The 24,713-nt window shown below is 45.8% G+C and overlaps 1 protein-coding gene across 4 annotated transcripts in view; it reads left to right on the top strand.

Moving 5' to 3' along the window:
- The first annotated feature begins 4,543 nt into the window (after window positions 1-4,543).
- Window positions 4,544-24,713, top strand: part of SP1 (Sp1 transcription factor) — a 38,543-nt gene continuing 18,373 nt past the window's right edge. Inside the window, exons 1-4 of one of the 4 annotated variants that reach the window (XM_054663295.2) lie at window positions 4,605-4,719; window positions 5,392-5,516; window positions 6,080-6,237; window positions 6,533-8,045. In XM_054663295.2, the coding sequence (XP_054519270.1) occupies window positions 5,429-5,516; window positions 6,080-6,237; window positions 6,533-8,045 (1,759 nt within the window). In that variant the 5' untranslated portion in view covers window positions 4,605-4,719; window positions 5,392-5,428. Of the gene's footprint in view, window positions 4,720-5,391; window positions 5,517-6,079; window positions 6,238-6,532; window positions 8,046-24,713 lie in introns of all 4 variants that reach the window. The other 3 variants (XM_054663297.2, XM_003313665.6, XM_016923339.4) reach the window with 3 other exon arrangements.

The following is a 24,713-nucleotide window of genomic DNA, read 5'->3' as shown; positions in this document are numbered from 1 at the left end:
GGCGGATCACGAGGTCAAGAGATGGAGACCATCCTGGCTAACACGGTGAAACCCCGTCTCTACTAAAAATACAAAAAATTAGCCAGGCGTGGTGGTGGGTGCCTGTAGTCCCAGCTACTCAGTAGGCTGAAGCAGGAGAATAGCGTGAACCCGGGAGGCAGAGCTTGCAGTGAGCCGAGATCGCGCCACTGCACTCCAGTGTGGGCCATAGAGCGAGACTCCATATAGAAAAAAAAAAAGATATGAATTTTAAGCGGGGCATGGTGGCTCATGCTTGTAATCCCAGCACTTTGGGATTGAGCTCAGGAGTTCAACACCAATTGGGCCACATAATGAGGTCTCAACAAAACATCAAAAAGTTAACGTGGTAGCCAGGCGCAGTGCCTCACACCTGTAATCCCAGCACTTTGGGAGGCTGAGGCGGGCAGATCAACTCAGGTCAGGAGTTCAAGATCAGCCTGGCTAACATGGTGAAACCCCATCTCTACTAAAAATACAAAAATTAGCCAGGCATGGTGGCACATGTCTGTAGTCCCAGCTACAAGGGACGCTGAGGCAGAAAGAATTGCTTCAATCTGAAAGGCAGAGGTTGCAGTGAGCCAAAGTCGCGCCACTGCACTCCAGCCTGGGAAACAGGGCAAGACTCCGTCTCAGGAAAAAAAAAAAAAAATTGCCGGGCACAGTGGCTCACACCTGTAATCCCAGCACTTTGGGAGGCCGAGGTGGGCAGAGGATCACCTGAGTTCAGGAGTTTGAGACCAGCCTGGCCAACATGATGAAATCTCATCTCTACTAAGATACAAAAATTAGCCGGGCATAGTGGCGTGCACCTGTAATCCTAGCTACTTGGGAGGCTGAGGCAGGAGAATCACTTGAACCTGGGTGGCAGAGTTTGCAGTGAGCTGAGATCGCACCACTGCACTCCAGGCTTGGAGACAGAGTGAGACTCTCAAAAAAAAAAAAAAAGAAAAGATAGACACTGCGTGTGTGCATGTAAGGGATCTGAATAGCCTTGATATAAGTTGGTTTTTTTGTTTTTGTTTTTTTTTTTCAGTCTAAAGAACACTTTTTCAGGTTTTTACAGAGCAATTGGACAAGATGGATCATGTCATTCATTTGCTCTCAGGGACTATCAATAAACTGGTATACGTCTAGGGCATTCCTCACTGGCCTCATGCTGAATTGTCTTCTTCTGGAGGAGCAAAGGGGAAAGGATTGTAAAAAGGATGATGGCTATTGAATTTCTGAATCTAGGTCTTTTTGTCAGTTTAATTTTATCCTAATTCCCAATTTGGGTGTAGTCTAGGACTATGGAAAAAACACAGGCTTTGGAACTAAACAGAACAGTCATAATTTAACTAAAATATCTGAGCCTCAGTTTTCTCATCTGTAAAAGGGGACAACTATCTCTTAAATTGGTAGGAATAATTAAATTAGATAAATATGTGAAATGTTTAGAATACTCCTCCACGGTGTTAAGTTTCCTCTCCCTACCTCCACCCCCAAGCAAGTTTAGGTATGGACAGTTGCTGAATGGACTAAACAGCTGTTAGAATCTTCAGAGCTTGGTTTACAAAGATGAGTAATGCAGTTTCTTCCTTCCAGGAAATTTCTCCCTTTCTGGAAGTTTCTTTTCCTCAGTTTCTTCTCTTGGTGTTTTTGTTTTGTTTTGTTTTCTTTTCTTTTCTTTGAGACCAAATCTTGCTCTGTCGCCCAGGCTGCAGTGCAGTGGCATGATCCCCGGTCACTGCAACCTCCGCCTCCAGGTTCAAGCGATTTTCCTGCTTCAGCCTTCCGAGTAGCTGGAACTATAGGCATGCACCACCACGCCCGACTAATTTTTGTATTTTTAGTAGAGATGGGGTTTCACCATGTTGGTCAGGCTGGTCTCGAACTCCTGACCTCCAGTGATCTGCCCGCCTCTGCCTGCCAAAATGCTGGGATTACAGGGATGAGCCACTGCGCCCAGCCTTCTTGGTGTGTTTTAAACTAGGTTTAGGGCCTAATCACTTGAAAGAGCTACTTAAAAATAGGTTTAGGGTGGAAATCTAGGAATCTGCCTTTTTTGAAAAAAGAACCCAGAGGATTCTGAGAGTGTGTGACATTTCGTTTTGAGAAACCTTGATACAGTGAGAGATGAAATTAATTGTCATGTATTCTGATAAATTTTATAATAAAGGTATCTAAGAGGATGATGCCATTTGATCCGTCCTGGGAGTAGGGGCAGGATTTTTTTTTTTTTTTTTTCAGGAGCTAGACAGTAAAAATTAAAAAGCATTTATATATTTACTTTTTTTTTTTCTTTGAGATGGAGTTTCACTGTCATTGCCCAGGCCGGAGTGCAATGGCACGATCTTGGCTCACTACAACTTCTACCTCCCGGATTCAAGCGATTCTCCTGCCTCAGCCTCCCAAGTGGCTGGGATTACAGACATGTCCCACCATGCCTGGCTAGTTTTATATTTTTAGTAGAGACGGGGTTTCTCCATGTTGCTCAAGCTGGTCTTGAACTCCCGACCTCAGGTGATCCGCCTGCCTCGGCCTCCCAAAGTGCTGGGATTACAGGCATGAGCCACCGCGCCCAGTCCATATATTTACTTATTTTGGAGCAAGGTCTCGCTTTGTTGTCCTGGCTGGAGTGCAGTGGCAGGATTTGAGCTCACTGCAGCCTCAACCTCCTGGGTTCAAGCGATTCTTCCACCCCAGCCTCCCGAGTAGCTGGGACTACTGGCGCACATCACCACGTCTGGCTAATTTTTGTTATTTTTTGTGGAGATGGGGTTTCACCATGTTGCCCAGGCTGGTCTTGAACTCCTGGGCTCAAGCGATCCGCCCGCCTCAGCCTCCCGTAGTGCTGGGATTACAGGTCTGAGCCATTGCGCCCGGCGGCAGTTTAATTCCCTCAAGAATTTATAGAAAACTTTTGGTGGAACTATTCTGGGTTGGAATCTAACACTACAACTCATTTGCTTTGTGACCTTGGGTAAGTCACTTCTCAGCCTAAATGTCTTCACTTATAAAATACATAATATAGCTAATACTTAATAAAATCTTCCTTTTAAGGATGACATGGAATACTAACTGCCTCCCTGACTTAGGCACCTAACACGGTAGGCAGTCAGCAATCACTTCACCTTTTTACCTGTTTAAAGCAGCAGAGGCCTCAGTTCTTACCTTCAAAGGGCTTAAAATAGTTTAGGAGAATTCAGATTTTAAAACATAAGAACATATAAGCTGGTGACAACATATAAGGTACAAATACTGAAGGACATGACCTCATCGTGTCATTGACAAGCTATTAAGGCCGGTTCCACCAAAACACGGATAAAGAGGAGGCCAGAAATCCAGGTGCCTGCGGTAAAGTTTCTTAACCTTCGTGATTGCAAAAAGCAGGAGCTCAGCTATCTTGCTTTATGCATAGGCGGTATTTACTATTAAGGGGGAAAAAATGGAAGTGACTTATCCGCACTTTAGCCTCAAGGCTTCAAAAGTTAACCAGTCGTTTAAGTGGTTAGCGCCTTTGTCTGGGGGAACTTAATAAAATCGCGTTTTCTGGAGTCTTACGGAGACTCTGCATATTGGTCAGCTCAGTATTAACTTATTTGGTGAGCGCTGTTACCAGATCTCGTCCCGCCTGCATTCCCAGGGCTTGCAGCGACATTGAGGCATCTGCCCGCCTGTCCGACCACCCGGGAGGGGGGTAAGATTTGAGAGGTACTTTATAGGGGCAGTTAAATGAAGACGCAAACAAGTCCTAGTGTTGATGCGGAACTGCGCGCCGAATGCCTTGGCTCTGACACCTGTTGAGCTGCAGGACTCCGCTAAAGCGTCCCACCTAATGACTGTAACAACATCCCCTGAGGAGGGCCAATATGGCGACGGTCTCCTCTTGGCACAGCCCTCTTCCCTCCCTCATGATGGGCAGCTCCAGTAACGCCCATTGGCTAACTAGGAGGCGGTGCCAGGCCTACTTCGTCCCCTCATTGGATTGAATAACTGAGGGAGCCGCCAATTCTCCTCTGCCACTCCAAGTTTCCGCCCTCAGAGTTAATTCGGCGTTTAATTGGCTTTTAGTTCACGTCAATATGCGTCCTTTCCTGTCTCTTTTCAGTCTAACTCCAATCATAACGTTCCTGGCTGCCCGCCTGATTTCTGATTGGTTTTAATCAGCTTCATCCTCTCCTATTCCTGCCTACTTCTTACCTCTCCGCCCACTAGGATTTTGCCCAAGCATATCCCGGATTCTGGTTGGCCGTTGTTCTGTCATTCCTATCAAAGCTTTGCCTATCCCTACGTCTCAGGGAGCCCGCCTGCCGGTTGACTGGTTTCCTTCCAAGCCAATCATCTCCAGCTCCCGCCCATCTTCACTTCCTGCATCCTTCATTGGCTTTTAACACTGAGAGGGCGGTCTTTTTGGGCGGACACCAGGCACGCAACTTAGTCTTACACGCCTTAGAGAGCAAGCGAGTCTTGCCATTGGACAATTTCACCGTCTTTCTTCTGCAAGTCCCTCCTTTCCCCCTCCCTCATTGGGCGGGGCAGCAGAGAAGGGGCGGGGCCTAGGTTGGGCTTGTGGCGCGCTGCTCCCTCCTCCTTACCCCCCCCTCCCTGTCCGGTCCGGGTTCGCTTGCCTCGTCAGCGTCCGCGTTTTTCCCGGCCCCCCCCAACCCCCCCGGACAGGACCCCCTTGAGCTTGTCCCTCAGCTGCCACCATGAGCGGTAAGGATGAGTCCACTCCAAGCTTAGGGGTGGGAGGCGAGTGAGGGGGCGCGCGCGAGGGCCGACCGGGCGATCCCCGCCGTGAAGGGGGGGCGGGCGGGAGGCGGCGGCGGCGGCGGCCTAGGTCCCGCCCGGGGCGGAGGGAAGGGAGGGAGACGGGGCAGTGGCGGGGCCTCCGAGGAGGAGGGGGATGGGCCGCCCGCCCCGGGGGAGGGGGCAGCGTGGCCTCGCCCGCCCCCTGCCCGCCCCGGCCACGGGGGACGGGCCTTACCCCCCACTACTCGGCCGCCCGCCTGAGGCTCCTCCCGCCGGGGGCTGGAGCCGCGGGGGCGGCCCGAGCAGCGAAGGACCCGCCCGGGCCAACCGCCTGCCTGGTCCGCCCTCTGGTCGCCGCCTGCTCCAAGGCCCTCCTCCCCCCACTTTCCGTAGATTTCCCTTCCCCCCCGCCCCCCACCGTCCCGCCCTTTCCACGCCCCTCACCCCGAAACCGCCCTTTCCCTCAGGGCCCGCCCTCCGCCCCGAAACCTTCTGACTACTAACCTGTAGATCCCTTTAGTTCCTTAGCAGTATTCACAAATGTTTTTGTACTCACACTTTTTACTTCTTTTTCCCCTCTCGTTACTTTTCACACTTGGATTTTTGTTTATCTTTTTTTTTTTTTTTTTTTTTGAGACGGAGTTTTCGCTCTTGTTACCCAGACTGGAATGCAATGGTGCGATCTCGGCTCACTGCAACCTCTGCCTCCCGGATTCAGGCGATTCTCCTGCCTCAGCGTCCGGGAGTAGCTGGAATTACAGGCATGCGCCACCACACCCGACTAATTTTGTATTTTTAGTAGAGACAGGGTTTCTCCATGTTGGTCAGGCTGGTCTCAAAACTCCCGACCCCAGGTGATCTGCCTGCCTCCGCCTCCCAAAGTAATGGGATTACAGGCGTGACCACCGCGCCTGGCCTCTCCATCTCTTTTAAACTTAATTTTAGCAAGCTTTCCATGCACCCACATGTTGTTTTATGCCTTACCTGTCCTTTTCTTTTTTTTCCCTTAGGATACTTTTTCTTATTTTGAAACTCTCACCATGCCTACCGTCCTTCACATTTCCTATCCCCAAAGCACTTTTTGAATGTTTTCTTAGTTTAATTTTGTACAAGGGAGAATTAAGGCCCACTTTTGGCACATTGAACCTAGTTCATGTCCTGCATGCCCTGCAGCTCCCCTCTGCCCTCCAATCCATTTTCTTTATACTGGTGGCTTTTGCCTTCCTGTTAGTCATTGCTATTTCATCATAGCCTCCTTTTATCCTTCCTACTTCGTTTCTTTTCTTCCCTCAAGTTTACGTTGTTTGTTTTTTAATTATTTTAGACCAAGATCACTCCATGGATGAAATGACAGCTGTGGTGAAAATTGAAAAAGGAGTTGGTGGCAATAATGGGGGCAATGGTAATGGTGGTGGTGCCTTTTCACAGGCTCGAAGTAGCAGCACAGGCAGTAGCAGCAGCACTGGAGGAGGAGGAGGGCAGGTAAGTGATAATCATGGAGTGGGGAAGGTGTTGAGAAGATGTAAATATTCTTAGATAATTGCCTTAACTCTTCACAGAAAGCGTTTTAGGGAGAGACTAAACCATTTTATAGATAAGGAAGTAAGAGAATGGAGATCCCCAAAGACAGGAGTTTCAGCAATACAGATAGGTCAGCTTTTTGTTTCTGTTTTTTGCTCCTTGTCTGCACTACGTTGCTGTTTATTTGTTGTATACTGCCCCCTAGGCTGGCAGCTGGGTGTCACTAACTCCTTTCCTCTCCCTTATTTTCGGCCAGGAGTCCCAGCCGTCCCCTTTGGCTCTGCTGGCAGCAACTTGCAGCAGAATTGAGTCACCCAATGAGAACAGCAACAACTCCCAGGGCCCGAGTCAGTCAGGGGGAACAGGTGAGCTTGACCTCACAGCCACACAACTTTCACAGGGTGCCAATGGCTGGCAGATCATCTCTTCCTCCTCTGGGGCTACCCCTACCTCAAAGGAACAGAGTGGCAGCAGTACCAATGGCAGCAATGGCAGTGAGTCTTCCAAGAATCGCACAGTCTCTGGTGGGCAGTATGTTGTGGCTGCCGCTCCCAACTTACAGAACCAGCAAGTTCTGACAGGACTACCTGGAGTGATGCCTAATATTCAGTATCAAGTAATCCCACAGTTCCAGACCGTTGATGGGCAACAGCTGCAGTTTGCTGCTACTGGGGCCCAAGTGCAGCAGGATGGTTCTGGTCAAATACAGATCATACCAGGTGCAAACCAACAGATTATCACAAATCGAGGAAGTGGAGGCAACATCATTGCTGCTATGCCAAACCTACTCCAGCAGGCTGTCCCCCTCCAAGGTCTGGCTAATAATGTACTCTCAGGACAGACTCAGTATGTGACCAATGTACCAGTGGCCCTGAATGGGAACATCACCTTGCTACCTGTCAACAGCGTTTCTGCAGCTACCTTGACTCCCAGCTCTCAGGCAGTCACGATCAGCAGCTCTGGGTCCCAGGAGAGTGGCTCACAGCCTGTCACCTCAGGGACTACCATCAGTTCTGCCAGCTTGGTATCATCACAAGCCAGTTCCAGCTCCTTTTTCACCAATGCCAATAGCTACTCAACTACTACTACCACCAGCAACATGGGAATTATGAACTTTACTACCAGTGGATCATCAGGGACCAACTCTCAAGGCCAGACACCCCAGAGGGTCAGTGGGCTACAGGGGTCTGATGCTCTGAACATCCAGCAAAACCAGACATCTGGAGGCTCATTGCAAGCAGGCCAGCAAAAAGAAGGAGAGCAAAACCAGCAGACACAGCAGCAACAAATTCTTATCCAGCCTCAGCTAGTTCAAGGGGGACAGGCCCTCCAGGCCCTCCAAGCAGCACCATTGTCAGGGCAGACCTTTACAACTCAAGCCATCTCCCAGGAAACCCTCCAGAACCTCCAGCTTCAGGCTGTTCCAAACTCTGGTCCCATCATCATCCGGACACCAACAGTGGGGCCTAATGGACAGGTCAGTTGGCAGACTCTACAGCTGCAGAACCTCCAAGTTCAGAACCCACAAGCCCAGACAATCACCTTAGCCCCAATGCAGGGTGTTTCCTTGGGGCAGACCAGCAGCAGCAACACCACTCTCACACCCATTGCCTCAGCTGCTTCCATTCCTGCTGGCACAGTCACTGTGAATGCTGCTCAACTCTCCTCCATGCCAGGCCTCCAGACCATTAACCTCAGTGCATTGGGTACTTCAGGAATCCAGGTGCACCCAATTCAAGGCCTGCCGTTGGCTATAGCAAATGCCCCAGGTAAGATTTCCAATCTTGTGCATTTATTGGGAACCAACTCTAGCATCGTAGCTGAAACTTGAGTCTAAAGAAAGGAATAGAGCCTTTTGAGATTAACACTTTCTTGAGGATTAGTCATTTAGGCAAATAAATTTGAGAAACAGAGATTCTGTTTAAGTAATTTGGAACTGAAGTAAAGGAAACTTCTCCAATTAGTTTGAGGAAGGAGCACTTCTGGGCAATATTCTGGAGTCTGTAATACTCAGTGTTTTTGGTGCTGCCGAATAATGTTTGACAAGCTTTCTGTAAAGGGCCAGATAGTAACGTAAATATTTTAGACATTGTGGGCCTCATGTGGTCACATTTTCTTTTCTTTTTTTTTTTTTTTGAGACAGAGTCTTGCTCTGTCATCCAGGCTGGAGTGCAGTGGCGCGATCTCGGCTCACTGCAAGCTCCGCCTCCCAGGTTCACGCCATTCTCCTGCCTCAGCCTCCCGAGTAGCTGGGACTACAGGCGCCTGCCACCACGCCCGGCTAATTTTTTGTATTTTTAGTAGAGACGGGGTTTCACCATGTGAGCTAGGATGGTCTCGATCTCCTGACCTCGTGATCCACCCGCCTCGGCCTCCCAAAGTGCTGGGATTACAGGCGTGAGCCACCGCGCCCGGCTTTCTTTTCTTTTTTTTCTTTTTTCTTTTTTTTTTTGAGATGGAGTCTCACTCTGTTATCCAGGCTGGAGTGCAGTGGCGCGATCTCGGCTCACTGCAACCTCTGCCTCCCGGGTTCAAGCGATTCTCTTGCCTGGGCTTCTTGAGTAGCTGGGATTGCAGGCAAGCACCACCACGCCCAGCTAATCTTTGTATTTTTAGTAGAGACAAGGTTTTGCTATGTTGGCCAGGCTGGTCTCGAACTCCTGACCTCATGTGATCCACCTGCCTCGGCCTCCCAAAGTGCTGGGATTATAGGTGTGAGCCACTGCACCCAGCCACATTGTCTATTTTGTATGTTTTTTTCCACACCCCTTTAAAAATGTAAAACCATTCTTAGCTCTAAGGTCTTCTTTGGCCTGTAGGCCAACTCCTCCATAGGATAAAAATTGATTATGGGCCGGGTGTGGTGGCTCACGCCTGTAATGCAGGCACTGAGAAGACGAGGCAGGTGGATTGGTTGAGTTCAGGAGTTCAAGACCGGCTGGGGCAACATGGCGAAACCCTGTCTTCGACAAAAATACAAAAATTGGCCGGGTGTGGTGGTACATGCCTATGTCCCAGCTACTCGGGAGGCTAAGGCATGAGAATTGCTTGAATCTGGGAGGCAGAGGTTGCAGTGAGCCAAGATTGCACCACTGCACTCCAGCCTGGGCAACAGAGTGAGACTCTGAAAAAAAAAAATAACAAAAATTAGTCGGGCGGCTGGGCACGGTGGCTCACGCCTGTAATCCCAGCACTTTGGGAGGCTGAGGTGGGTGGATCACCTGAGGTCAGGAGTTCAAAACCAGCGTGGCCAGCATGGCGAAACCCCTTCTCTACTAAAAATAAAAAAATTAGCCAGGCATGGTGATGCGCGCCTGTAGTCCCAGCTACTCAGGAGGCTGAGGCCAAGAATTGCTTGAACCTGGGAGGCAGAGGCTGCAGTGAGCCGAGATCACATCACTGCACTCCAGCCTGGTTGACAGAGCAAGACCCTGTCTCAAAAAATAAAAATAAAAGGCGGCCGGGCGCGGTGGCTCACGCCTGTAATTCCAGCACTTTGAGAGGCCGAGGCAGGTGGATCACAAGGTCAAGAGATCGAGACCATTCTGGCTAACACTGTGAAACCCTGTCTCTACTAAAAATACAAAAAATTAGCTGGGCATGGTGGCGCGCGCCTGTAGTCCCAGCGACTCAGGAGCCTGAGGCAGGAGAATCACTTGAACCAGGGAGGCGGAGGTTGCAGTGAGCCGAGATCGCGCCACTGCACTCCAGCCTGGGTGACAGAGCGAGACTCCGTCTCAAAAAATGAATAAATAAATAAAAATAAATTTGATTATGGGCTGGGCGCGGTGGCTCACGCCTATAATCCCAGCACTTTGGGAGGCCGAGGTGAACGGATCATGAGGTCAAGAGTTCAAGACCAGCCTGACCAATATGGTGAAACCCTGTCTCTACTAAAAATACAAAAATTAGCCGGGCGCGGTGGTACAAGCCTGTAGTCCCAGCTACTCGGGAGGCTGAGGCAGGAGAATCGCTTGAACCTGGGAGGCAGAGCTTGCAGTGAGCCAAGATCGTGCCACTGCACTCCAGCCTGGGTGACAGAGTGAGACTCCGTCTCAAAAAAAAAAAAAAATTGATTATGAATTTTACCTGTTTGTAGAACACAGATTAAATCATCTGATATTTCTTGTGAACTGTAACTCCTAATTGAAGGGAAAATGATCTAACGGGTTGCTTTTCAACGAAGTAAGTTCCCTGGTTAGTATTAACCAGAATATCCCACACTCTGAGTGTGCTGGTTAATCAGGATTGAATTTTTTTTTAACTCCTAGTTATCTGAAAAACAAAATCCCATAGCTTCCCTTCACACTAACATATGAGCATCCTAGGTGATTCTGATACTTCCTAGGTAGCAGTCTAACTTCCTAGACTGCTTTGAAAGTACTGTGTGTGGTTAGGAAGGGAGAAGGAAAGGGAGTGGGGTAAGTTGGGGTCTGGAATGGAGTGGGGGATGTAGGATTGAAAAGAGTTAGGAATGAGGAGAGCATTGAAGGGAAAAACAGTCTGGGAAGAATATTGAATCTGTTGACCATAATGTTCAGGGTCTTTCATTTTGAACTAAATGTTCCACTATTAATTTGAAATTTAAAACAGTAAACAGATGTAAGTCTATGTAGACCGTATCTTTTTTTTTTTTTTTTTTTCATTTTTGAGACTGAGTCTTGCTCTGTTGCCCAGGCTGTAGTGGAATGGTGCAGTCTCCGCTCACTGCAACCTCCCCTTCCTGAGTTCCAGTGATTCTCCTGCCTCAGCCTCCCAGGTAGCTGGGATTACAGGCGTGTGCCACCATGCCTGCCTAATTTTTGTTTGTTTAATGGAGACGGGGTTTCACTGTGTTGACCAGGCTGGTCTCGAACTCCTGACCTCAAGTGATCTGCCCGCCTTGGCCTCCCAAACTGCTGGGATTACAGGTGTGAGCCACTATTCCCGGCCTGACTTTATCATTTTAAATTCCATTGTATGGAGCTAATCTTTAATAAAGCACAATAAAAGGATACACATACATCTTTATATTCTGGCACAATTATACAAATACGGAAAATAGTTTAATATCACCAAATAATATCACCCAACTTCTAGGTTTTTTTTTTTTTTTTTTTTCGTTTTCTTTTTTGGGACTGACTCTAGCTTGTCTCCCAGGCTGGAGTGCAGTGGTGCGATCTTGGCTCACTGCAACCTCTGCCTTTCAGGTTCAAGCAATTCTTCTGCCTCAGCCTCCCGAGTAGCTGGGATTACAGGCACGTCCCACCATGCCCATTAATTTTTTGTATTTTTTTAGTAGCGATTGGATTTCACTGTGCTGGTCAGGCTGGTCTCGAACTCCTGACCTCGTGATCCGCCCGCCTTGGCCTCCCAAAGTGCTGGGATTACAGGCGTGGGCCACTGCGCCTGGCCACTTCTAGTTCTTTTGGCATATATATGTGGGTTTATAAATTGTTTACTTTTGTTACCAAGTTCTCATTCCATTTAACTGATTCTTACATAAGTGAGGGTAGCAAATAGGCAACCATATTTCCTGCCTCCTGCAGTTTTGGTAAATCTAGGGGGAAAGTCTGCTTAAGTTCCCTGATTTCTTACATTCCTGTGGTGTGTTTAGAAGTACTACATGTTGAGCTTTAACAAGACAGTACTTTTCTTAGTTAATTGAAATCTTAGGATTGAAAGAGCTGGAAGGGACTGAAGTTATTTAGTACAACTGCCTTATTTTCTAGATGAAGAAATTGAGGTACAGAGAATCACTTAATGAGACAACAGCCAGAGCTGAGGCTAGTTTTACTAGTCTAGGGTGCAACCTGTTTTAACTAGGGACTTGAACAATTCTTTAGATTGTTAAAAATGTATTCGAGCCAGCCTGGTGGCTCACGCCTGTAATCCCAGCACTTTGGGAGACTGAGACAGGCGGATCATGAGGTCAGGAGATCAAGACCATCCTGGCTAACATGGTGAAACCGCATCTCTACTAAAAATACAAAAAAATTAGCAGGGCGTGGTGGTGGGTGCCTGTAATCTCAGCTACTAGGGAGGCTGAGGCAGGAGAATGATGTGAACCCGGGAGGCAGAGCGTGCAGTGAGCTGAGATTGCGCCACTGCACTCCAGCCTGGGTGACAGAGCGAGACTCCGTCTCAAAAAAAAAAAAAATGTATTCGAAAAGGTGTTTTTGTTTTAAGATTTAATGCTCTAAAACTGACAGATGTTTATAAAACATTTATAAAAATGTTTTATAAACTAAACATTTATGGGAATAGAAATGGGAAAAGTTTTATAAAAACTGAGCTCTACAACGTAGAAAATTAGACACTTCTGGGCGACCTACACCATCATGTTTATTTTCTATTTGCTCTTAGATTGAAGTGCCCAGTTTTGCTCTTCTTCAGAGCAAACTGTGGGATTATTCCTGTTAATAATTTGGATCCTTGCAATTTCTAAAAGGCTTATAACTTAGGGTTTAGAGAACAGTTATGAGGCATTCTCATTGCTAAATCATGCTCTGGGGAAGTCTGCCATTTAATATGTCATAGGCTAGGGCTACCTAGTTGTTATTGATGGTGTTTGAGCTGAAGAAAATGCATGTGTTTCTGTAAGGTAACAGGAGCTTGACATTCACTAAGGAGATAATGAGGCATTGACAGGCTGTTTTGTAAGAGTTGAGATTGTTTGCTTCATTAATAGGGGTTTTTGAAGATCCAAGTTTTCTTCTTTCTGGCTAGTAATAATTGTGTAGTATTTCCCCTTTAATTGATATGACTTCATCCTTAAAGAAAGATAATAAAATCACTTCCTAGAAGCTTACTCCTTTTTCAGCTTTTGCCTTCCTGCTGGCAAAAGTATCTTGTTTTGGCCAGGCGTAGTGGCTCATGCCTGTAATCCCAGCACTTTGGGAGGCCAAGGCAGGCAGATCTCTTGAGCTCAGGAGTTCAAGACCAGCCTGGGCAACATAGGGATTCCCCCATCTCTACAAAAAATATGAAAATTACCTGAGCATGGTAGCACACGCCTATAGTCCCAGCTACTTGGAAGGCTGAGGTGGGAGGATTGCCTGAGCCCGGGAGGTTGAGGACGCAGTGAGCCATGATCACGCCACAGCACTCCAGCCTGGGCGGTAGGGTGAGTCCCTGTCAAAAAAAAAAAAGTATCTAATTTTACCCCCTTCTCTGATAGTTATTTTACTGTAAAATTTAACCTTTTTGCAGTATGTTCAACTTCTTGGTACGATGTAGAAAGAACATTGAATGTGAAATGTTGTATGATACATGTATATATCACTGTACAAAATGAGATATATTACATGATTGTGGAAGATTGCAGCTTCCATGGTGTTCACTTAGTCTGTTTACATTCATTATTTTTTTAAATGATTTTTTTTTTTTTTTTTTTTTTTGGGAGACGGAGTTTCATTCTTGTTGCCCAGGGTGGAGTCCAATGGTGTGGTCTTGGCTCACTGCAACCTTTGCCTCCTGGGTTCAAGCAGTTCTCCTGCCTCAGCCTCCCGAGTAACGCCCACCACCACGCCTGGCTAATTTTTGTATTTTTAGTAGAGATGGAGTTTCACCATGTTGGCCAGGCTGGTCTTGAACTCCTGACCTCAGGTGATCTGCCTGCCTCGGCCTCCCAAAGTGCTGGGATTATAGGCATGAGCCACTGTGCCCAGCCGCTAATTTTTGCATTTTTAGTAGAGACTGGGTTTCACCATGTTGGCCAGGATGGTCTCGATCTCCTGGCCTCCCAAAATGCTGGGATTACAGGCGTGATTTTTTTTTTTTTTAAATTGACACCCCTCCCTCTTTTATCAACAGCTTTTCCTTTCATTTTGTAGTCATATTTTCCCAGATCTTTATTTTATTTTTACTTTTCATTTAAAGCCTCAGATGTTTTTCTTAGCCGCTGCTGAATCCTGAAACTCTTGCTGCAGGTTGAGGGGGAGTTGGCTTTTAAAGATTTAAGTTTGGATGACTTCTTGTGAGTTCTGTCTAATAAAGAGTGCAGGGCTGGGCTTTGGCAGGAGAATAGAACATACTTCCTTGATGGGTATAATTCACTCACAAACCAAATTTCAGGTACTAAAAATAACAATTTCACGTCTGCTGGGTTTTATTGGGGTCAGGAAAATGTCTTCTCTTAGAAGTTGAGTTGAATGTGATACCAGGGTTGGTTTGCCAAGGGTGTCACTAAACTTGGAGTCAGATTGCTGAGATCTAATTTGTTAAAAAGTTGTGTTTTAGAGCAGTACATTTGGACATTAATGAAAAGTAGGTTTAGATGATTTAAATGTCTTACCAGTTATCATTTTTGTGCAAAAGGTCATATGAAAGAATTTTCTATTTTAAGATTATATTTTATCAAATATAATGTCGAATGTTTCTGCGTCTTTTGTCTTTCCCTAGTATTATACTTCTCTTTTTAATTTAAAAATTTTATTTTCTAGAGATATCAGCACAGAAAGATATACTTGTTTCTTAGGGTGTTTGGTGCTTTTTAAGTGGTTATTTCAGTTTAAGTAGGAAAGATCTCATTTAAAATCTAAGTGCTTTGAGGGGGCTGGGTGCAGTGGCTCATGCCTGTAATCCCAGCACTTTGGGAGGCCAAGGCGGGTGGATTGGCTGAGCTCAGGAGTTCGTGACCAGCCTGGACAACATGGTGAAACCCCGTCTCTACTAAAATACAAAAAATTAGCCGGGCATGGCGGCGCACACCTGTAGTCCCAGCTAGTCAGGAGGATGAGGCAGGAGAATTGCTTGAACCCTGGAGGCAGAGGTTGCAGTGAGCCGGGATCGCACCACTGCACTCCAGCCTGGGCAACAGAGCTAGATTCCATCTCAAAAAAAAAAAAAAAAAAAAAAAAATCTAAGTGCTTTGATTTGAAAATCAGTGGGATATGAGAAGACAGTCTTCAGACCTTTTCCATTGCTCCTATTTATTCATTCCAGTGGCTTTCTCTTTATAAATGACGTCATTGTTAAATCACGTTGCCTTGTGTAATGGGGCCATTTTAGTTCTTAATTAAATAACAAGAGTGCCTTCTGTTTCAGAAACGTTTAGTATCTGTTCTATCTCCCTTTCCCTTTGTTTCATTTTGTAAAGTAGCATGTAAACGTGCAACTAATAATTCTGCTCATGACTTGCTTTTTTTTACCCTCTTTGAAAATGTTTTAAAATGTAAGATGAACATCTGTAGAAAAGTTATTATATAATGCTTTTCAAGTTACTTATTGGGTGTCTGTCAACTTTAGTAGATAATAATTAGTTGAGTTTTTTCATTTTACTATTTAATAGAAAAACAAGCACATTATTTTCATATTTCTTACAGAAAGTGTTACAATAGTATTATTATCCTTTTCTTTAACATTTAGCAGTATGCAGGGCCTGGTATGCTAAAGGATTACTTTAAAATGTATTTGCCCACACTGTGATATGACTATATTGTTAATACTGTGTTAGACTTTAATAATTATTTCCCTTAGAAGACTGAGAACTTTTTTTTTTAAGTAATTTTTTTTTTTTTTTTTTGAGACGGAGTCTCGCTCTGTTGCCAGGCTGGAGTGCAGTCTCCACCTCCTGGGTTCAAGCGATTCTCCTCCTTCAGCCTCCCGAGTAGCTGGGACTACAGGCGTGTGCCACCAGGCCTAGCTAATTTTTGTATTTTTAGTAGAGACGGGGTTTCCCCATGTTGGCCAGGATGGTATCGATCTCTTGACCTTGGTTTCCACCCGCCTCGGCCTCCCAAAGTGCTGGGATTACAGGTGTGAGCCACTGCGCCCAGCCTTTTTTAAAGTAATTTCAACTTTTATTTTGTTTGTTATATGATCCTGAGGTTTGGGATACAAATGATCTTGTTACCCGGGTCCGGTCATGAGCATAGCACCCAACAGTTTTTCCAACATTACCCCCGACCCTCCCCTATCTAGTAGTCCCCGGTGTCTATTGTTGCCATCTGTATGTCCATGAATACTCAATGTTTAGCTCCCACTTACAAGTGAGAACATGCAGTATTTTGTTTTCTGTTCCTGCGTTTATTCACTTACGATAATGGCTTCCAGCTGCATCCAGACATGGATGCAAAAGATATGATTTCATTCTTTTTTATGGCTATCCTGAAAAACGTTTCTGTAGAAAGTTTCTAAGTGTTATCTTTGAGTTGGTTGCAAATCTGTGCTGTAATTTGGATTTGTCCTTTTGTTCCAGTGTTTTTTGGACTCTGAATGGCTTGTGGAAATTGGGCAGTATGACTTGTTTGACAACTTTGGATGTGCATATCTAATTTATTATGAATCCTCCTTCTCACCTATATACAAAATAAATAATTTAACCACTTAGAAGAAGGAGTTTTTTGTTTTTTTGAGACGGAGTCACGCTCTTGTGACAGAGGCTGGAGTGCAGTGGCGTGATCTCGGCTCACTGCAACCTCTGCCTCCCAAGTTCAAGCGATTCTCCTGCCTCAGCCTCCTAAGTAGCTGGGATTACAGGAGCCCACAGCCAGACCTGGCTAATTTTTTTGTATATTTAGTAGAGATGAGGTTTCACCACGCTGGCCAGGCTGGTCTTGAACTCCTGACCTCAGGTGATCCGCCCACCTCAGCCTCCCAAAGTGCTGGGATTACAGGCGTGAGCCACCATGCCTGGCCTAGAAGGAGGTTTTGTTTTTTGTTTTTTGTTGTTGTTGCTGTTTTTTTGAGACAAGGTCTCTCTCTGTCGCCCAGGCTGGAGTGCAGTGGCACTATCTCAGCTCACTGCAACCTCCACCTCTCGGGTTCAAGCGATTCTCCTGCCTCAGCCTCCTGAGTAACCAGGATTACAGGTGGCCTGCCACCATGCCCGGCTAATTTTTGTATTTTTAGTACAGATGGGGTTTTACCATGTTGGTCACCAGGTCTTGAACTCCTGACCTCATGATCCGCCTGCCTCAACCTCCCAAGTGCTGGGATTACAGGCATCAGCCACCATGCCTGGCCTAGAAGGAGTTTTAAAATATAAAATACCTAGATCAAGACAAAGACTTAGGCAGGTAGTGGCTCAAGTCTGTAATCCCAGCACTTTCGGAGGTCGAGGCGAGAGGACTGGTTTAGCCCAGAAGTTCGAAACCAACCTGGGCAACATAGTGAAACCCCCATCTCTTTTTTCTTTCTTTCTTTTTTTTCTTTTTTTTGAGACAGAGTCTTGCTCTTGTTGCCCAGGCGCGATCTCTGCTCACCGCAACCTCTGCTTCCCGGGTTCAACCGATTCTCCTGCCTCAGCCTCCTGAGTAGCTGGGATTACAGGCAAGCACCACCATGCCAGCTAATTTTGTATTTTTAGTAGAGATGGAGTTTCTCCATCTTTTTCAGGCTGGTGTCGAACTCCTGACCTCAGGTGATCTGCTCACCTCAGCCTCCCAAAGTGTTGGGATTACAGGCGTGAGCCACTGCATCTGGACTGCATTTTCCTTTTTTTTTTTTTTTTTTTTTTCAATTTTGAGACGGAATTTTCCTCTTGTTGCCCAGGCTGGAGTGCAATGGTGCGATCTTGGCTCACTGCAACATCCGCCTCCTGGGTTCAAGCAATTCTCTTGCCTCAGCCTCCCGAGTAGCTGGGATTGCAGGTGTGGGCCACCACGCCCAGCTAATTTTTGTATTTTTAGTAGAGACGGGGTTTCATCATGTTGGCCAGGCTAGTCTTGAACTCCTGACCTCAGGTGATCCACCCACCTTGGTCTCCCAAAGTGCTGGGATTACACTTGCAGGTGTGAGCCACTGTGCCCAGCCTTTAATTAGCCTATGAAAACCAGAAGGTGGGCCAGGTGTGGTGCCTCACGCCTGTAACCCAAGCACTTTGGGAGGCCGAGGTGGGTGGATCACCTGAGATCGGGAGTTCAAGACCAGCCTGACCAACATGGAGAAACCCCCGTCTCTACTAAAAATACAAAATTAGCCCGGCGTGGTGGTGCATGCCTGTAATCCCAGCTACTCAGGAGGCTGAGGCAGGAAAACCATTTGAACCCGGGAGGTGGAGGTTGCAGTGAGCCAAGATCGAACCATTGCACTCCAGCCCGGGCAACAAGACCGAAACTCCGTCTCGAAAAAAAAAAAGAACGTACTGTGCTTAGAATTCTTTGACGGTTTCTTGCACTCGTGAAAAAAATAAATTTTGTGTAGATCATTTGTCTTAAAGAAGATAAAAAGCCCTTAACTGTGAAACCTGTTTGGAAATTTTCCAAAAAATCAAGTTTCTTTCTCTCTCTCCTCTTTTTATGTTATTTTTAAAAGTATCTTTTTTTTTTTTTTTTTTCGGTGAGACAGGGTATTGCTCTGGTGCCCAGAGTGCTGTGGCACAATCAGGGCCTACTGCAGCCTTGACCTCCTGGGATCAAGTGGGTCTGCTTCAGCCTCCCAAATGTTGGGTTTACGGATATCAGCCACTGTGCGTGGTCTTGTCTTTTCTTCTTTTTTTTTTTTTTGGAGATAAGGTCTTTTTTTTTTTTTGTTTGAGATGCAGTCTCGCTCTGTTGTCCAGGCTGGAGTGCAGTGGCACAATCTTGGCTCACTGCAAGCCCCACTTCCCGGGTTCATGCCATTCTCCTGACTCAGCCTCCCGAGTAGGTGGGACTACAGGCGCCTGCCACCACGCCCAGCTAATTTTTTGTATTTTTAGTGGAGATGGGTTTTCACCGTGTTAGCCAGGATGATCTTAATCTCCTGACCTCGTGATCCACCCGCCTCGGCCTCCCAAAGTGCCAGGATTACAGGTGTGAGCCACCGCGCCAGGCTGGAGATAAGGTCTTTCTATGTTGCCTAGGGTAGTCTTGAACTCCTGGGTTCAAGCAATCCTCCGACTCAGCCTCCCCAGTAGCTGGGATTATGGGCACAAGTTTCTTTGGTTTGGTGTCCCTTTGAAAGAATATCTGTATCTTCTGGCCAAGTGCAGTGGCTCATGTCTGTAATCCCAGCACTTTGGGAGGCTAAGGTGGGCAGATCACTTGAGACCAGGAGTTCAAGACCAGCCTGGCTAACATGGTGAAACCTCGTCTCAACTGAAAATACAAAAGTAGCTGGACTTGGTGGTGCGCGCCTTTAATCCCAGCTACTCCCAAGGCTGAGACAGGAGAATCGCTTGAATCTGCGAGGTGGAATTTGCAGTGAGTTGAGACAGCACCACTGTACTCCAGCCTGGGCGACAGAGTGAAACTCCGTCTCAAAAAACAAAAGAATATTTGTATCTTCTGTCTTGTCACATTAAAAAACAAAAAAGAGTGTCTGGTGTTACCACATTTTAAGGCTTCTTATTTACCTTTCTTAAGTGCTGTTTAAGAAATTCAGTTATACTTATGATTTAGTTAACTTACATAGGCATTTGCTGAACACCAGTATACTTAGTAATAAATTACTAGCAGGCTCAAGAATGAGAAAAGTATAAAAGTAAAAATGAGTTCCAGTTTTTGGTACTTCCTTCATAGACAGATTTAGCAAAATTTATTGAACATTTATTATGTGCCAATGCCCTAGCTTCTTGGAGTCCTCGAAACAGATAAGGTTGCTGCTAGGCCGGGCACAGTGGCTCATGCCTGTAATCCCAGCACTTTGGGAGGCTAAGGCGGGCGGATCAGGAGGTCAGGAGATCGAGACCATCCTGGCTAACATGGTGAAACCCTGTCACTACTAAAAATACAAAAAAAAAAAAAAAATTAGCTGGGCATAGCTGGGCATGGTGGCTCACGCCTGTAATCACAGCACTTTGGGAGGCTGAAGTGGGTGGATCACAAGGTCAGGAGTTTGAGACCAGCCTGGCCAACATAGTGAAACTCCATTTCTACTAAAAATACAAAAATTAGCTGGGCGTGCTGGCGCACGCCTGTAGTCCCAGCTACTCCAGAGGCTGAGGCGGGAGAATCACCTGAACCTGGGAAGTGGAGGTTGCAGTGAGCCGAGATCGCGCCATTGCACTCCAGCCTGGGCGACAGAGTGAGACTCTTGTCTCAAAAAAAAAAAATTAGCCGGGTGTGGTGGCAGGCACCTGTAGTGCCAGCTACTCAGGACTCTGAGGCAGGAGAATGGCGTGAACCCGGGAGGCAGAGCTTACAGTGAGCTAACATCGCGCCAGTGCACTCCAGCCTGGGTGACAGACTCTGTCTCAAAAAAAAAAAAAAAAAGCCAGGGGCGGTGGCTCACGTCTGTAATCCCAGCACTTTGGGAGGCCGAGACGGGTGGATCACCAGGTCAGGAGATGGAGAGCATCCTGGCCAACGTGGTAAAACCCCGTCTCTGCTAAAAATACAAAAATTACCCGGGCGTGGTGATGTGCGCCTGTAATCTCAGCTACTCAGGAGGCTGAGGCAAGAGAATCGCTTGAACCCGGGAGGCGGAGCTGGCAGTGAGCTGAGATCATGCCACTGCACTCCAGCCTGGGCGACAGAGCGAGACTCCATCTCAAAAACAAAACAAAAAACAGATAAGGTTGCTGCCTTCATAGTGTGCTTCTGTGCTCCGGTTGCTTTTATGCTATAGCTTTACTTAGTGCACTTGAGAGGAGACGAGTTTTCACTCACCTGTTTCTGAAAGTTGCAGACAAATCTATGAAATAATAGGGCCATAAATACTTTGATTTATGTTATAGTCTTCTGGGTACTGTGTTAGATGTTATTAGATTATTTATTAAAATGCAATTTTTTTTTTTAGAGTGTGAACATGGCTCACTGCAGCCTCAAACTCGGGCTCAAGTGATCCTCCAACCTTTGTCTCCCAGAGTGCTGGGATTACAGGTGTGAGCCACCACACCCGGCCTCTCCTGTTTTCTTGAGAGTTGTTCTGTTTTCTGTAAATTAAAAAAAAAAATCATTTTTTTCCTTTTTCATTTACCTTTCTAGACCCTGTTTTGTTTTTTGTTTTGAGCGGGAGTTTTGCTCTGTTGCCCAAGCTAGAGTGCAGTGGTGCAATCTTGGCTCACTGCAACCTCCACCTCCTGAGTTCAAGCAGTTCTGCCTCAGCTTCCCAAGTAACTGGGACTACAGGCGCCTGCCACCACGCCTGGCTAATTTTTGTATTTTAGTAGAGAGGGGACTTCAGCATTTTGGCCAGGCAGATCTCAAACTCCTGACCTCAAATGATCCGCTTGCCTCAGCCTCCCAAAATGCTGAGATTACAAATATGAGTCACTGCGCCTGGCCTTAGACCCTGGTTTTACTAAAGCACTGTTTTACTTTTCTTACTCTCAGCTAATTCCTGTCACCCATCTCATCCTCCGCTCAAAAACCCCAACACTTCAAAAATGTTTATGAGGTAATTTAAGACATCTAAACATTATATAGGATAATATAGTAATTTTTTTTTTTTTTTTTTTTTGAGATGGAGTCTCTCTCTGTCACCCAGACTGGAATGCAGTGGTGCAATCTTGGCTCACTGCAACCTCTGCCTCCTGGGTTCAAGCGACTCTTTTTCCTTTTTTTTTTTTTTTTTTTTTTTTGAGATGGAGTCCTGCTCTTCGCCCAGGCTGGAGTGCAGTGGCATGATCTCGGCTCACTGCAACCTCTGCCTCCTGAGTAGCTGGGATTACAGGCGCCTGCCACCATGTCCAGATAATTTTTGTATTTTTAGTAGAGATGGGGTTTCACCATGTTGGCCTGGCTGGTCTTGAACCCCTGACCTCAGATGATCCTCCCGCCTCGGCCTCCCAAAGTGCTGGGATTACAGGCATGAGCCACTGCGCCCGACCGTAGATAATCTTTTACTTGTATCCTAGTTCATGAAACACAATGCATTACAAATACTAGTAAAGCCCATAAAAGCCCCCTTTGTTAACACTTTTTAACATTGCTACTGAACCTTTGGTCTTATCAGACAATGATATGGTTGTGTGTGTAGATGAACTTCCTTACGTTAACCTTCTAGTGCAAAATGACAGTAGAAAATTAAACTATTTTGGTCTGAACTGACTGTTAATTTAGTGGAATTTCTTGACTTCTGCTTATAGAAGTAGGATGATTATAACTACTTAATTTCTTGTGATGTAGATTTATAGATATACAAATACATATGAACAAATATCTAAGTATTAGCTATTCTTTGTACCACTTTAACCACTTTAGATATGTCAGTGTTTTAGATCTTAACTGCCTATAGGGCAGGAACCACCTCTTTTTTTGTTTTTGTTTTTTGTTTTGAGACAGTCTCGCTCTGTCTCCCAGGCTGGAGTGCAATGCCATGATCTTGGTTCACTGCAACCTCTGCCTCCCGGGTTCAAGCGATTCTCCTGCCTCAGCCTCCTGGGTAGCTGGGATTACAGGCATGCACCACCATGCCTAGCTAATTTTTGTATTTTTAGTAGAGACAGGGTTTCACCATGTTGGCCAGGCTTGTCTCAAACTTGTGACCTCAAGTGATTCACCCTCCTTGGCCTCCCAAAGTGCTGGGATTAGACATGAACCACCAAACCCAGTCTTTTTATTTTTATGTTTTAATAATATAAAATGTTCTTGCTACCATAAACATTTGGGTACAGAATAAATACGATGTGAAGGAGAACTGTGGTTGTGCACAAAGGACTGCTGATGCAAATTACAGTTTCAGTGTGGGTAATGAGAAAATTAAAAGCATTTACTTGATAAAGATCTGTAGAACTTAAATTTGCAAACTTCTTTTGAGGATGGGAAAAATAAGTAACAATTATCTATAAATAATATCGATTAAAAACAGTCAAACAATGCAAAATTAATAAAGTAAAATTTACTGAAATTTGTCCAAATGGATTCACTGTTGACAATTTGGTGAACATCCTTCCAGCCATCTTTTTGTACATTTCTGTACAATTTATAAAGAAATCTATGTGTAGTTTTGTCAATATGCACTTAAGTATGATCATACTATCCACAGTGCTTCGTAACCATTTTCACTGACCACTGTGTCATGAACATCTTTTCTGTGTAAGTAAATGTAAGTCTGCATCATTTAAAATGATTTTATAGTAATTCCATAGGGTATTTGTAGAATTATTAGAATTTACTTAACCTTATTGATGTACATTTGTTTCCAAAATTTCACTGTTATAAGCAATACTGTGATGAACATCCTTATCAAATATTTGATTAAACTTTTTTGTGTTTTGTTTTTTTGAGCCTTAGCCTCCCGAGTAGCTGGGACTACAGGTGTGCTCCACCATGCCCAGCTAATTTTTTTTTTTTTGTTTTTTGTTTTTTTTTTTTTTTTTTTTTGAGACGGAATCTCGCTCTGTCGCCCAGGCTGGAGTGCAGTGGCGCGATCTCAGCTCACTGCAAGCTCCGCCTCGCGAGTTCACGCCATTCTTCTGTCAGCTTTGCGAGTAGCTGGGACTACAGGCGCCCGCCACCACATCTGGCTAATTTTTTGTATTTTTAGTAGAGACCGGGTTTCACCATGTTAGCCAGAATGGTCTCGATCTCCTGACCTTGTGATCCGCCCGCCTAGGCCTCCCAAAGTGCTGGGATTACAGGTGTGAGCCACCGCGCCCTGCCTTTTTTTTTTTTTTTTTGAGATGGAGTTTCACTCTTGTTGCCCAGGCTGGAGTGCAGTGGCACGATCTCCGGCTCACCACAACCTCTGCCTCCTGGGTTCAAGCGATTCTCCTGCCTCAGCCTCCCAAGCAGCTGGGATTACAGGCCACCACACCCAGCTAATTTTGTATTTTTAGTAGAGACGGGGTTTCTCCGTGTTGGTCAGGGTGGTCTTGAACTCTCAACCTCAGGTGATCCGCCCGCCTCGGCCTCCCAAAGTGCTGGGATTACAGGCGTGAGCCACCGCGCCTGGCAATTTTTGTATTTTTAGTAGAGACGGGAATTTCATCATGTTGGCCAGGATGGTCTCAATCTCCTGACCTAGTGATCCACCTGCCTGGGCCTCCCAAAGTGCTTGGATTACCAGTGTGAGCCACCGGTCCCGGCTTAATCATTTTTAGTATATTCACAGGATTGTGCAACCATCACTACAACCCAAGAACATTTTGATCATCCAACAAAGAAACACCTCTTGCCCATTGGCAGCCATGCCCCATTCTTACGTTCACTCTCAGCCCCAAGCAATGTATGTACTTTTCACCTCTGTAGAATTGACTATTCTAGATATTTCACATAAATAGAATCTTACAGTATGTGGTCTTTAATGACTGGCTTCTTTCAATTAGCATAATATTTCACAAGGTTCATCCATGTTGTAGCATGTGTTAGTACTCTTTTTTTATTGCCAAATAATATTTCATTGTGTATATATACCACATTTTGTTTATTCATTCACCAGTTGATGGACATTTGGGTTGTTTCTGTGTTTTAGCTATCATGCATAATGCTGCTATGAATATTTGTTTATACGTTTTTGTGTGAACGTATGTTTTAATTTCTCTTGGTTATATACATAGGAGTGGAGTTACTGGGTTAGATTCAGTTGTGATGAGTTCGAGTCTGTATCTTTGTTTTGTTTGTTTTGTTTTTTGGGTTGTTTTGAGACAG

This window comes from Pan troglodytes, chromosome 10, assembly GCF_028858775.2.
Source record: "Pan troglodytes isolate AG18354 chromosome 10, NHGRI_mPanTro3-v2.0_pri, whole genome shotgun sequence".
Classification (NCBI taxonomy): domain Eukaryota; kingdom Metazoa; phylum Chordata; class Mammalia; order Primates; family Hominidae; genus Pan; species Pan troglodytes.
This window is presented reverse-complemented; position numbering and strand designations above follow the sequence as displayed.